This window comes from Torulaspora delbrueckii, chromosome 7 (assembly GCF_000243375.1).
Source record: "Torulaspora delbrueckii CBS 1146 chromosome 7, complete genome".
Classification (NCBI taxonomy): domain Eukaryota; kingdom Fungi; phylum Ascomycota; class Saccharomycetes; order Saccharomycetales; family Saccharomycetaceae; genus Torulaspora; species Torulaspora delbrueckii.
In genome coordinates, this window is record NC_016507.1 from 597201 (window position 1) to 611518 (window position 14318).

At 44.0% G+C, this 14318-nt stretch overlaps 8 protein-coding genes across 8 annotated transcripts; 3 read left to right on the plus strand and 5 right to left on the minus strand.

The window, feature by feature from the left end:
* Positions 1–16: 16 nt before the first annotated feature.
* THI3 (branched-chain-2-oxoacid decarboxylase THI3) lies at positions 17–1837 on the minus strand (the record flags this gene model as incomplete). The annotated part of the gene is made up of 1 exon (XM_003682851.1): positions 17–1837. One exon carries the CDS (start codon positions 1835–1837, stop codon positions 17–19), a length of 1821 nt encoding a protein of 606 aa, XP_003682899.1.
* A 1221-nt stretch (positions 1838–3058) lies between these two features.
* TDEL0G03220 (GSK family serine/threonine-protein kinase) lies at positions 3059–4150 on the minus strand (the record flags this gene model as incomplete). Its single annotated transcript, XM_003682852.1, has 1 exon — positions 3059–4150. The coding sequence occupies one exon, from the start codon at positions 4148–4150 to the stop codon at positions 3059–3061; it is 1092 nt and encodes a 363-aa protein (XP_003682900.1).
* Positions 4151–4746: 596 nt separating this feature from the next.
* Positions 4747–5772, minus strand: MDH3 (malate dehydrogenase MDH3; the record flags this gene model as incomplete). Its single annotated transcript, XM_003682853.1, has 1 exon — positions 4747–5772. One exon carries the CDS (start codon positions 5770–5772, stop codon positions 4747–4749), a length of 1026 nt encoding a protein of 341 aa, XP_003682901.1.
* Positions 5773–5852: 80 nt separating this feature from the next.
* CIN4 (Arf family GTPase CIN4) lies at positions 5853–6383 on the minus strand (the record flags this gene model as incomplete). The annotated part of the gene is made up of 1 exon (XM_003682854.1): positions 5853–6383. The coding sequence occupies one exon, from the start codon at positions 6381–6383 to the stop codon at positions 5853–5855; it is 531 nt and encodes a 176-aa protein (XP_003682902.1).
* Positions 6384–6407: 24 nt separating this feature from the next.
* PSO2 (DNA cross-link repair protein PSO2) lies at positions 6408–7985 on the plus strand (the record flags this gene model as incomplete). Its single annotated transcript, XM_003682855.1, has 1 exon — positions 6408–7985. One exon carries the CDS (start codon positions 6408–6410, stop codon positions 7983–7985), a length of 1578 nt encoding a protein of 525 aa, XP_003682903.1.
* Positions 7986–8228: 243 nt separating this feature from the next.
* On the plus strand, positions 8229–10067 carry AZR1 (azole transporter; the record flags this gene model as incomplete). The annotated part of the gene is made up of 1 exon (XM_003682856.1): positions 8229–10067. One exon carries the CDS (start codon positions 8229–8231, stop codon positions 10065–10067), a length of 1839 nt encoding a protein of 612 aa, XP_003682904.1.
* Positions 10068–10243: 176 nt separating this feature from the next.
* Positions 10244–11881, minus strand: GAT2 (Gat2p; the record flags this gene model as incomplete). The annotated part of the gene is made up of 1 exon (XM_003682857.1): positions 10244–11881. The coding sequence occupies one exon, from the start codon at positions 11879–11881 to the stop codon at positions 10244–10246; it is 1638 nt and encodes a 545-aa protein (XP_003682905.1).
* A 1199-nt stretch (positions 11882–13080) lies between these two features.
* On the plus strand, positions 13081–14313 carry GID8 (glucose-induced degradation complex subunit GID8; the record flags this gene model as incomplete). The annotated part of the gene is made up of 1 exon (XM_003682858.1): positions 13081–14313. The coding sequence occupies one exon, from the start codon at positions 13081–13083 to the stop codon at positions 14311–14313; it is 1233 nt and encodes a 410-aa protein (XP_003682906.1).
* Positions 14314–14318: the final 5 nt, after the last annotated feature.

Consider the following 14318-nt stretch of genomic DNA (forward strand, 5'->3'; position numbering starts at 1 on the left):
AGTTGTAAATGCGACGTTAATTAGCTGGTGATATGTCGTCAGAGCAAAACTTCTTAGAACTAGCCTCTGAATTGGGCGTGTAGCCATCTGATTCTTCAGCTGCTCTCTTTTTGTTTTCTTGTTCGGTGAGCCATCTGTCCATCAGCGCTTGTGGGACATCCATTGGTGGTAACATAATTTCCAACATTCGTATCTTGTCGTTGGTAGCGAAGAGTGGATCGTGAATCATCTCGAGGAAATCACCCACGGTGACTATTTTCCTTGTTTCGTAATGCCTAGCACCAAAGAGCGGGATGAGACGCAGATATTCCCACGTCTGAATGTCGTAGTAACTTGCGTTTGATCTGTGATGTAAGAACCTATCGACGGAATAACCTTGGTTATTCATGACAAAGATGTATGGTGTGAGCCCCCACCTGATCATTGTAGAGACCTCTTGTACGGTTAATTGGAAGGCACCATCACCGACAAACAGGATAACTCTATGCGGTACTGCGGTAACCTGATCCCTGGCCATTTCGTTGGCTGCGAAAGATGCTCCCAGGCAAGCACCCAAGGTGTAACCGACAGATCCCCAAAGCGCCTGGGATATACCACGGGAGCTATGTGGGAAATGTGTTTGATTGATACCAAATGCGGATGTACCTGTTTCGGTGATAATAATATCTCCCTCTTGAAACCAATGTGACATTTGGTTCCAAACCCATTCGTGTCTCAGAGAGTGCCGACTAGGTAACTCTGATCTCGGTATAATCATCTGCGGCGTGGGTTGACTCTGATACTTGATTTTGGATTCGTTCAAATTTCGCAGTAAGTTTGCCATTAGTGATTTAATTCGCAAATCTGGATAGATCGCATGCTTAAACTTCACCGATGTCGGATACAGCAGAACGCATTCTTTGGTCTTGTAATTGAAGTGGAAAGAACTTGTACTGAAATCTGAAAGCATACAACCGATAACGATTAAAAAATCTGCAAAATTTACCACTTCTCTCACCTCAGGTGAAGATATCGACCCCATAAAGACACCACCAAAATTCGGTAGAGTTTCGTCTATGGCACCTTTACTCATTGGAGTGGCAAAGATCGGGAAATTTGTTCTTTGACAGAGCTCTACAGTCTCTGGTACGATCCGATGCCTTGTTACACATGCATCTGCAATTATAACCGGATTCTTTGATTTATAAAGTTGTTGTAGAATTTGTTTGACCAATTCATTTTCTGTTTGTTCATCGTTGCTCGGCAGATTTAAATTTAATGCAGTATTTAATCTCTGTGAATTGACCGATGTGTCAACTAAATTAACCGGTATACCCATATATACGGGTTTTTGTAGAGTCCAAGCCTTGGCGATACAGTCATCCACTTCGTCACCACACAAGTCCTTATCGTTGATCACCGTGGAGTAGCAAGTAACTTCACTAGCCATCCTATGAAACACCTTATAATCTCCATTGCCCAAAGTATGATGTAAGAGTAATTGCTTCGTCTGTGCGCTTGTTGGTGGCATACCAACTACGTGTAACAGTCCAACATGTTCTGCGAAAGAACCAGCTACACCATTGATAGCCGAGAGTTCCCCAACACCGAACGTAGTGATAATACAACCAAGACCCTTGAGTCTCGAGTAACCATCTGCCGCATACGCAGCATTCAGTTCGTTAGTGTTACCTGCCCATCGTAGACCCGGAATTTCATTCAATTTATCTAGCAGTGTAGCATTGAAAGCTCCCGGGAGTCCAAAGATCGTCTCTATATGAAGTTGTTTTAATCTGTGGAACAGATATTCTGCGATTGAGATCGAATCGGGCAAACCATTCGAATCTGTATAGTTCATGGGTGGTTCATCTCTGGTCTCTTAAAGGCAGTATGGATTTAAGAAACTTAATTTTTTTTTTTCTTTGTTAAAGAAAAAGACCGAGAAATACAATTTTCAACGGATCCTTCATAACAACATTAGCCGTGATCAACTTTCTCTTCTCTGGGTCGATAAAAAATTCAGTCTCTGGGCTAACCTCATCTGTTTCGTTTATCTGCACACTCTCAACACACAGGTGAATTAACTGCTCAACCTTCTGAGTCAAGAGATTGGGATCATATCACCGACGTGAAGCACCCTCCGTTTGGACGTAAAAAGTTCTTGATATTATGGAGAATAATATTTTGGTATATCTTTTGAGCTTGATTACAACTGCCGATAACAAGGGAGACCGAGAAAGCTGTGGGCAGCTGGAAATCATTTACTGTATGCTTTGAAGCGCTAATCTCCATATCCTCGGGAAAGCGAGCGATTATTCTTAGGGAGGCGTAAATGGTAAAGCTCTCGAATTGTTGACAACTCTTGATATATGCTTGTTCGATATCATTATAAAGCAACCACTTGTCACACCTAAAGAGTAACGTTCGGAAATCAGCGAAGACAAAATTTGAATCATCATCATTCATGGCAGGGGTAGGAGTAATATGATCCAATGGGACTTAACTTTGAAGCGCCGACAGTTTACCTCTTTCTCGACCAGAATGTCCCGATCATCTTCAACAAATAAAACTTGAGCCTCGTTGAAGTCTATTAGGCCTTCACGATCACAGTATGAGACTATACACCATGAGGGTTCAACGACGTACCCATCGTAAATCGCTGCTTCGCATTGATGAAGTGAATATCTCAATTCTAGAAATTCCACCCAATGACTTGGGTGAGGTGATTGCATTAGTTTCGTGTATTATGGTGCTTTCAACAGCACAGGTAGCTTCTGCTTCCAATTCACATTGACTAGCTGTAGGACCCACTGAAATGCTAGAGTACATTACGATATGATGGCCCTCGATTCACAAGATTGCATTCGAATGGAAGCGTAACGGGGACCCTTTTGTCCTTTCCACTCTTCCCAAATGTTCAGGGAGACCTCACAGGAATTGCATCGTGGTATAAAGTTAAATTGCAGGCCTACCTTCATACTTATAAGTCAGAGTTGGCGGCTCATTAGCATTTTACGATGCTATCATTTCAAGAGGTTTATATTTTAAAGTCGTCTCATCATTATTGATTTAAGAGTTATCATATTATATTTGGCGTCAATTTTAATTTTACAGCAGCTAATTGATCCTGAGTCAAATGCCCCAACTCGGTCTCGTAATCAAATTTTAGCAATTGTAAGTTATCTACAATTCTTTTGAAGTCTTCTGTAGCGAACCTAATCTCATCGAAATACGTCGCACAGAGACATTGTAAAGAGTTAAATCTCTCTAGTGGATCATATTTCAACGTATTCGTCAGAAATTTCACCGTTGGTTCATCTTCTTTCTTGAAGACTTTTGATAATGGGATTGGTTTAATCTGCGGGAACTTATGCTCCATATAGTTTGGATTCATGGCGCAAATTTCCTGTTTTGAAGGTGTCCCAAGAATCTTGATAATTTCCACAAGCTGATCGATTCCGCTTTCACCTGGGAACATCGGCTGCCCCAGTAGTAATTCAGCCATAACACACCCACTGGACCACACGTCGATCTGGTTGAGATAATTCGTTGCACCAAAGATCAGTTCTGGCGCCCGGTAATAACGCGAGCAAATATACGACACGTTGGGCTCAGCTGGTTTCAACTGTTTCGCACTACCGAAATCACACAGTTTTAACTCCCAACTCTGTGGATCAACCAACAAATTCTGCGGCTTGATATCCCTATGACACACATTGGCGTGATGATGCAAATAATTAAGTGCTTTGAAAAGTTGATACATGTAGCATTTGATCTCCAGCCGGGGCATAACACTACTCAAATGCACAAAATGACGTAGCCTCTGGTACAACGACTGTGGCATAAAATCAAGTATTAGATTCAAATACACATCGCCATGAGGGTCCTTTTCATAAAAATAATACTTCAAATCTATCACGTTACGATGTTGCAACAACTTCATGATTTCCAACTCTCGATTCTTGAATCTCCGATCCTGTAGGACTTTCTTTATCGCTACCATTTCTCCCGTCTGCTCGATGGTAGTTGTGAAAACCACTCCAAAAGATCCATGCCCGACCACTTCTGTGGTTGGGTACGAAATCTCAATCGGCCCAGAATCACCACTGGCATGACCCACATATACCTGCTTGTGCACTACTGCTTCGTTAGTAATCTCAACGTTCATCATACAGAGACGGCCAGGAGAAAAACGCTCTTTCTACAACAAATACCAAACCTTGCTTATTTCTGCGTTGTTGTTTGTTGTACTAGTTGGGTGCCTCTATATATTTTTCTCCCCGTCTCCATTTCCTCCCCCCCAAAAAAAAACCCTGTCCGGTGCGACCCCGGACTGTCCGAAAACGAACAAAACTCACATACCTATATTACTCTCCGCGTATTTGAAGAACAACTCATCCAGTCGTACCATCTTTTGTATCCTGTCCTCATTAAGGCGCTGCGACCGAGGATCTCTCTTACGTTCAACGTGTTCCACTGCCGCCTTCTCTTCTATTAGACGCACCACGATTCGATCCTCTATTCTCTTCGCATACGCGCGATCGTCATTTGGCGCACCCGTATCCAGTGGCAGAACCACTGCTCGGGTCGGTTTCTCCTTCTTCCTAACAAACAACCTCTTTAACACAATACTCATATCCTTGTGGTCCTGTTATTGCTCATTACTGTAAACTGATATAAAGTAGAGTTCTTATATATGGCGCGATGCAGCAACGCGGGGTCTTTTTTTTTCTCTCTTTTTAAAAGAACCCCACCCCCGCCCCCGCCTCACAACTTGGAACCGCCGACGACAAAACCAGTGCCCTTCTGAATACTAGTTGAGAGTTCAAGCACGGCTCTCTCAACTAGCTGGTGCTCCTGCGCACTCAGCCTGTCAAGCACGGTCGAATCGACCTTAGCCGCACGTCCGTCCACTAGCGTAATGGGCAAAGCGAAGTAATCCACCGTATCTTTTAATTTTTTCTGCGCGGCAGATCCGTTCTCCAGGCCGGGCAGATAAACAAAAGCAGGTAGTGGATCGGTTGATTCACGATGAATACTACGCAAGACTTGTTCAGCAAACCTGTAGCCTGCCAAAGCCATCGACAGAGTAGCCGAGCCTGCACCCTCCTTGGCTTTGACAACTTCATCCCCACCAAACTGCACACGGTGTACAAACTTTCCATACTCTGCGCCAAGCGCCGCGTTTAGAGACGAGCCGAGCAACACCGGAACAATGGTGGTCCCTGAATGTCCGCCAATAACCGTAACATCCTTCTGCATACGAGTCTTATCGAACTGACGCGTCAATCCGCCCCGTTTTGACGCGTTGAGATAATCGGCCAAGAAAGTCTCCGCACGCACCACGTCCAACGTGGTGACCCCCATGACGTTCCCCGCGCTGAAACATCCCGCGGCTTTGAGAGTCTCGGCGGCTATGGGCACCGTGGAATTAACGGGGTTCGAGATGACAAGCACCCGCGCCGATGGACAGTATTGAGCGATCGAGCTGCAGATGCCGCGCACGATGCCAGCATTGATCTTGAAAAGGTCGTCCCTGGTCATCCCTGGTTTCCGTGGAACCCCGGCGGGAATAAGCACTACCTGCGCTCCCTTAAGCGCTTGCCCGATCTCTTCCTTGTCGTAGCCCCGACACTCAGCATTGGTGCTTATGTGAGATAGGTCCTGGGCCACACCTTTGGCGAGCCGCACGTCGTATAGCGCGAGCTCCGATACGTACGGATTTAATTTCAGCAGTAACGACAAAGGTTGTCCGATACCGCCCGATGCACCTACAACTGCTACTTTCACCATTCCGACTTGTTCCGAGTAGCTCCTGTTACAGTGTGCAACAGGAGCTGGTACTGGCGAGCGAAGGGCGCTTCGCGCCCTCGCTATATATATGAAATTCGTGCCAGTGCTTCCTTCAGAGCGAACAACCCCTGGCCGGACAGCCCGCTGCACCGGACAAACGAAGCCCCGGGGCCGACCACTTCTTTAAGTGCGGTCTCGGTGGCGCTCAGTTGGTCGGCGGCTGTCAGATCGACCTTGTTGAGTGCCACTATCACTTGCGGAATGTTGTCGTTTTGCAACAACTCCTGTAACTCTCGTTGTGATTCGTGTAGTCGGAACGTTTCACTCGCATCGACGACCCATACCAACACGTCCGTGCGATCGAAGTAGTTGTCCCAGAATGGCCGCAAGGTGGATTGTCCACCTACATCCCATAAGGAGATCAGCTTGTCTTGTAGTTGCAATGAGTGGATCTTGAATCCCACCGTTGGTGTAATCTCATCTGTTCTCTGGGACTCTGGCAATAATGAATTGACAATTGTAGACTTACCTGCGTTGTCTAGTCCTAGTATAAGACATCTTGTTTCATTATCCTTTAACTTTTGTTTGCGTATGATCGATAATAACCGCATGAAAATTTGCAACTGTGTAGGTATATGAAGAAATCTATTGTGGACCTGACGAGTAGGGATGTACGTATGAGACGAAGAGGTGTAGTGACGATTAAGAAACAGCGGAAGTTGTTTGAGTTTGATATACCGACTACGAATACGCTTCGAGTTAGACAACGTTCGTTTGAAGAGGTCACGAGTAACAGGGATGATCCTGTTGTGATAGAAGATGAGGAGGATGAGGTGGAGGAGGGAGAGGAAGAGGAAGAGGAAATAAGATGTCCCATTTGTAATGTTGATATTACGAAGTTTGAGATTTATCAGAAGGAGGCTCATGCCGAATCGTGTTTGGAGAAGAAGCAGGAGCGTAGGGTTAAAGTGGTTAAAAGGCCGACCCTGCCGGATATTAAGATACTGCGATTCGACAGTGGGTACAAAGTGGTTGTAGATGGGTTTAACTTCGAGAAGGACTCTGGGATAAACCAGTATTTTCTCTCGCATTTCCATTCGGATCATTATATGGGATTACGGAAGTCCTGGGATCATGGGACGATATACGGGTCGCAGATCACTGTGGATCTAATGGTTAGTAAGTTTAATATGAGTCGGGATCTCGTGCGTGTACTGCCGATGGATCGCGAGACCTGGGTTACGGAGACTATTTCGGTGATTTTACTCGATGCAAATCACTGTCCTGGTGCTACAGTGTTCTTATTCCAAGAGTGGGATTCAACAAGGCAAACAGTGATCAAACAGATATTACATACGGGAGATTTTAGAAGCAACCCGGAGCTTATCGCCAAACTGAATAGCATTTGCACTTCGAGGATCAATCAGGTTTATCTTGATACAACTTACTTGATACCAGGGTTCCATTTTCCAACTCAAAATTCCGTGCTGGAGGTAACTGCGCAGTTCGCTTTTGATCTGGTGCAAAAGGGAATACGAAACTATTTCAACGATTCCCAGCAGTCAATCTTCAAGTTTGTTCGGAGAAAAGAATCACTTTTCAAATGTTTGTTCCTCGTCGGAACTTATACGATAGGTAAAGAGAAACTGGCAATCGCGATAGCCCAAGCGTTGAAAACCAAGATTTACATCCCAAAGAAATCTTCAAGATTCAAGATTATCTCCAATTACACGTCATACTTTCCAAAGGATTTAATAACGCACGATCTTCAGGAATCGTGTGTGCATCTTGTCCCACTATCAACTTTACGCTCTAAAGAATCTATTGAGGCCTATTTCAAAGATTACTCATCAGTATACGATGACGCAGTCGGTTTCATTCCAACAGGTTGGACCTACACTAACAAGTACGCACATGCACCAGACCTACCGACTATAGAGTCGCGCATCCAATACTGCCGGGACCTACTAAAAGATGACTCAAAGAACACGCTGGAACTGAAATTCATCACTCGCCAGTACAAACAACATGGCAAATACCAAGTGTTCCGTGTTCCTTACTCAGAACATAGCAGTTTCAAGGACCTCGTGCTCTTTGGCACCTCAATCCCTTGTAAGGAGATACTTGCAACGGTGAACTTACACAGCGTAGAGCGGATAAAGGATATGCATCTATGGTTTAATGCGTGGCGCATAATGGAAAATGAAAGCTAATTTCCGTTTATAATTTTTTGTCTTGGCAGGTTGATTCCTGAAGGTTAAAATTTCAGGGCTAGTGGTTTTCAGTGCGCCGCATAATGGAAATACCAACAATGCGAAGGAAATAACGAACAATGCGATGGAAATAAGAGTCGATGAGTAAGATCAGATGAACCACCAGGAGGATATATAACAGGCCGGTTTTCTAACTGTAATTGAGAGTTCGAAGTGAAGTAGACCAGTACACTTCGTTTCACAATGCAGGACTTGGAAGTTCAAAAAAATACTGTAGAGGATGAGGCTGCGTACCTGCAATCTAGTGATGAACAGGGCTCGAGTTCGCATTCTGTTATCGAAAAGCCACAACAACAGCAACCTCAAGAACAACTGGAACAGACTAGGCCTACTGGGTTTACTCTATATGCATGTGTTATCTCATTGATTTTGTCCATTTTCCTAGCTGCGTTAGATATTATGATCGTTTCGACGATTATTGAAAATGTTGCCAGGGAATTTGGTGACTATTCGAAGACAGGATGGATTTATGCAGGCTACAGTTTGCCAAGTGCATTACTTACGCTAATTTGGGGGCGTATTGCAGCCGTTTGCGGTTTCAAATCTTCAATGTTGACAGCAATCATTATTTTTGAAGTGGGCTCTTTAGTCGCTGCATTGGCTAATTCTATGGATATGCTGATCGGTGGTAGAGTTATCGCTGGGCTCGGTGGTAGTGGTATTCAAACTCTTTGTTTCGTCATTATTTCCACGTTGGTTGAAGAATCTAAGCGTGGTTTGCTGATCGCTTGTATGGGCAGTGCTTTTGGTATTGCATCCGTCGTGGGGCCATTCTTGGGTGGTGCTTTCACTACGCACGTTACTTGGAGATGGTGTTTTTGGATTAATTTACCAATTGGCGGTCTAGCGTTTGCCTTCTTCATCTTGTTCTACAACCCTCACGGTAGTGACCAAACTTTTGTCGGGTATGTGACAGATTTCTTCAAACAAGTTGGTGGCTGGTTGAAAAACTCAGGCAAACTATTGAAATTATCTACTTGGAGAATGATTGTTCATGAGTTGATTTACAAATTTGATATCATTGAATTTGCTCTATGTACAACTGGTTTGGTCCTGATCCTCCTGGCATTAAGTTTCGGCGGTAACAAGTATGCTTGGAATTCTGGCTCTACGATTGCAATGTTTGTCATTGGTATATTGGTTACGATCCTCGCTTTGGTCTACGATTTTGCCATCTTCCCCCGTTTGAAAGTCGTCAGGGAAAATCCACGTTATCAACCATTGATCCCATTGAGAGTGGCGAAAAAGTTCTTCATTTGCGTCAACAACATTGCTGTTTTCTTCGTCTGTATGGCTTTCATGGCGCAGGTCAATTATATCATCCAATTTTTCCAACTGATTTACAATGAGACCGCCTGGAAGGCATCGATTCATGTTATTGCATGCGTGGTTCCAACAGTGATTACTGTTATTACAAGTGGTATTTTGAACAGTAAATTTGGTATCGTGAAACCTATAAATGTGCTGGGTATTACCGCTGCTATTGTCGGTGCTGGTTTATTAACGCTATTGACGAACAAGTCTACAAATAGCGAGCACATAGGTTTGCTAATCCTTCCTGGTGTTGCTTTCGGGGCCACTATGCAAAGTACCTTGATCGGAAGTCAGATTCAGTTGGACAAGAAGAGCACACATTATCGTATGGATTTCATCGCAGTGACAACAATGAACAATTTCCTAAAAAATTTGGGTCAAGCATTCGGTGGTGTGCTTTGTAACACCGTCTTCACTACCTCCATTCTAAACAAATTGAAACAAAACGATATTACTATCGGTGACCATACGACTTCCGATGCGTTAATCAGTTACAGGGCTTCACATTTTGATGGATCAACATCCTTGCTGGGTAACTTAATCAGTGACTCTATCAAGAATGTCTTTTACATGTGCCTGGGCTGCGCGGCCATTGCATTCATCTTTGGCATATTCTCTTCCAACAAGAAGAGTGAACTGCACAAGCCAACTTCCGATACCCAAAAGGAAACATCCTCGGATGATGCACAAGAAGAAGAGCCAAAATAAGGCTTGAACAAAACACCTTTGCTATATAGCGTACGTTCGATATTAGAGGAAGCGGTCAGTCGTTCGTGCACTCAACCAGTTTCATGATATATTACAAACCCTTCAACCTTTCAGTGGTCCCCCGGTGTATATAATGATGTTCGTAATTAATAATATGACCTCTCTCTCTGACAGGCTTAAATTCCCGAACCTCCTGGACTCGAGCCAATCGTATTATACTCGGAATCCAGACTGCTATCTTCGTTTAATTGAGAAAGAAATGCAGCTGGGACATTAACCAAAGATGGAACCCGCCTATCTTCGGGATTAATCTGTTTCTTGAATCTCATCAGCAAATTAGCATCTTTCACCCCAAATTTTTTAATCAATTTACGATAAAAGAGACCGCAAGCATTGCACAAAGTCCTATTGCCGTAAGGACCGCGTCTCCATTCGGGTGTGCTACCTTCACCACAATGCACACATGAAGTCGTAGCTTGATCATTCTTTCTGAGCGTTTCAGCAAGCATCAATCCATGAGATAAAGAGCGGCGATAATCTTGTGAAGAACCTTCAGTTAAAGACTTTTTCTTTTTCTTCGTTGATTTACTTTTGACCTTGCCTTTAGCTGTTGATAAAGAATTAGGCGTTTTAAAAATTATAGGAATGCCGTTCATCGTGGCTTTTGCAGATGGTTGTGGGAATTGAGTAGCTTCTGTGGCTCTGTCTTGATATCCTGAAGGATCTGAAACTGTAGCTCTATGGCCTTGATTTCCTGGGGCCATGGGCCATGACGAACTGCCGCGCTGATGTGTAAACCCTGATTGCGGATGAGGCTGAGAGCCTGGGAAGTATGAGTAGGAACCCGGAGCTGTAGGTGTTACAGGACTTGCCACATTACTCTCTGGAAATCGATAGTCAGAGGAAGCAGGTTGTTCCTCGCGAATATTCATGGTTAATGACTCGATGGGCGGTAAAGTTATTCTTCCCGGAGACTCTATGTGCAGTTGTTGCTGCAATTTGGCAGCGACTGACTCTTCCATATAGCGGGTATGGTTTTTCAAATCGATTAACTCGCCTATGGTATCTTTCAAAGTAGTAGCCACCTGGTTCAGAGAAATCAAATTTTCCATTGACACCTGATCCATTAAGATTTGCTCCTGCTTATCCAAAGAGGCTTGATGGCTAGGAAGGTTTCTTGTGTCATACAAGCTCTGAGAAATTGGCCAATCTCTAATCTCATCAGAAAGCTTATTTTTCAGTTCGATGATCGAAGTCATTTTATCCTGGTACGCTTTGTTGAGATCGGCATTACTTTCAATAGTGGCTGCTGCTCGCATTAACGAATCTATAGAGTTCTTTCGCAGTAAAGTGGGAGTTGTCCCACTGCTTCCGGAAAGCGGCGAACACTCAGTCAGATACGAATCGCTGTTTCTCCATCTTGGAGTCTTAAACTGTACTTTATTGGCAGACGATGGAGGCGTTGTATCATTCCCATGCTCATCTCGATAGATACCTTGCACTGCTGTCGACTCTACGGTTAGAGCCAAGCCTGGCTTGGAAACAGCCCTATTTCCAGACGTTGTCGTATAGTAAGGTGAAGGTGGATGTGATTCTGACGTAGGTGAGCTCCCTTGTGAACCCACATTCAAGAGGTTTGGTACCGAGGGAGCTCTTGCATTATTTTGGACTTGTAGTGATAATACATGGTTATTAGCACCATTTCCCAGCGAAGGATAGGTACCCGTACCGGACCTAGCTGTTCGAGAGGATTTTCGATCTGAAGTTTCAGAGCTCTTTTTACTATGAAAGTGCTCTTCAGGTGGTGGTCTCATCATGGACATTTTCGTGGCGCTCATCGGTTATTATAATACTCTTATAGAATGAGAGTTTGGAAAATCTTAAATCAAAAAAATTTAAGAGTGATTACGAAAACACTGAGAGTTTTACCAAAAGCATTTGCAATCTAAGCCAAATCCGTAGACAATAGCGACAAATCCCACCCTTATGTATAATTCAATGTTAGGCAACCCCGAACCCAACTTAATCCTTGCCAGATAAATGCCTATTGGGAGAAAGAAACTAGTGCTCTAAACTCAACCAAGTTTTGAAGCGTCTAGAATCTGCGACAAGGAGATTCCCTTTTATCTAGAGACGAAGTGAGTTAAAATAACCTATGCCCACAGAACTGAAGAGCAGGTATCCTAATGTGAAGGCAAATATTGAGCTCGAAAGAGGGGACAAAACGACGGCAAAAAGTCAGTGTATTATCCTGCAGAGCCGAAGCAGTTCCGTGTAACGAAATTCAGTTATTCAACTAGCTCACAATCCAAGTCGATGGTGGTAACGACACGAAATCCTGTGGACGTCAAAATAATGCGGCGAGATATCTGGCATCATTGAACTACCCCTTCACGACAGTATTGTTTCTCATTTCCGCTATCCAGAGCATTTATGCAGATCAATGCAGTTCGTAGGAGTTCTGGCTACTCTTGCGCAGTCAAACCGTCTAAAAGTCTGACCATTCTCACTCCCAGTCGTCGGTGGCTATTGCTTCTAGGTGTCGCTGGGGCTGGCGCTGACGCTGTGTGAAAAAGCGCAGGCACAAAAAATGCGACAGAACATCTAGACCTTACTTGAAGAAAAAAGATGTGCCTTTTACAGCCAAAAACCGAAGGAATTGGCTGGCTCGACGTCCTAAACGGCTTATTCATTTGGTCTTGCATGTGAAGCTAAAACCTTACGGGCTAATTAGTGAGCGGATATGCTTGAAACGGGCAATCTGACGGCCCAATCTGGGGATTTAGAGCGACGGCGAATGCATACCGTCCTTAACCTTTTTTTCTAATGGGGAAATCAAGCTCCCGTGGGAAAGAGCCCTGTTGTTCATCTTGACGGGGAATTATTCTTGTTGGTCGAGGGTCGTATAATGGTATCACAGTTCTTTCCATTGTGTAAGGGGACTTAACTACGATCCATCTTATCAGCTGGAAACTGAAAGTATAGGGACCGCTGTAGTTTACTGTAAATCAGGATGAGTGCTAAGATTTATGAGAAGAAATCTTTCACTAAGGAAGAATGGGCTGAACAGGTTGCAGCTTCCACGGCAGCTACGCTGGGCGATATGTCTGGTAGTGTCAATGATATGACTTCAGGGAAACGTAAGGAGAATGGGAGTACTTCAGCTGAACCTACGATTCCGAAACTGTTATTGAACTATTTTGTTTGTATGGCGTATGAGGAATCCAGTGTTCGTATGGCCAGGGAACTTGGGTATGTGAAATCAAACAAGGACGTTCAGGAGTTCAATGACCTTTATAAGATCAGGGAACGTGCGCACATTAGTGAGCTTTTGAAAAGAGGCCAGGTCTCTGAAGCGATGGAAGAGATAAATTCAATTTTTGGTATTGAAGTATTGGAATGCGGCGCAGCGGGATCTTGGAATGACCCAGGTAGTACCGCAGACGGTTCAAGTAATGGGAATACTGCCAAATCTAACGGTAAGGAGGATCTGCATTTTAAATTGCTGCTGTTGAACTTGATCGAAATGATCCGCGCACATGATCAGCAGCGTTCGCAAAGGTCCGATGGTGATGATTCTGACGACGACTTTGTCTTGAAGTTGATCGAGTATTCTCAGGAGAAACTGGCGTTGAAAGCTGCTTCCAACAAGAGTTATATGGCGGAATTGGAGTTGGTAATGACACTCTTGTTATTCCCAAAGAATGGCTCGTCAAAGGTAAAATTACCAAAAAGTTTGAAGAACTTGTATTCTCTTTCGTTGAGATCCAACATCGCAGACCTGGTTAATCGTAAATTGCTGAGATGTCTACATCCTCAAGTGGCGAACCACGCGAGCCATAATGCTAAATTTCCGGATCTGATCGGCTTCAGCAACGGTATTATTGGTAAACAGTTCTCACATTACAACGAAATGCTCGTGGTTAGGCCCAAGGAAGATATTGCACAGAGTTTGATAACTGAAAAAATGGGGGATCTGCGAGAGTCAGCCGATAGTTACCTAAGGTCATCTGTCACTTCGGTCAGTGAAGACTGGAGTCGGACCACTGATTTGATCAAAGAACAACAAAAAAATGACTCTAAAAATACAACCCAATCCGCTGATCAGTTCCCGAACGACGACTTTAACTTATCAGAGTATCAGTATGAGGCCAAACTCGTTCAAATCATGAAATTGTGGGCGTGGTGTGAAAATCAATTACATAACAATGATATAGGAGCTCCCCGAGTTGAGAGTAGCATATAGCACAC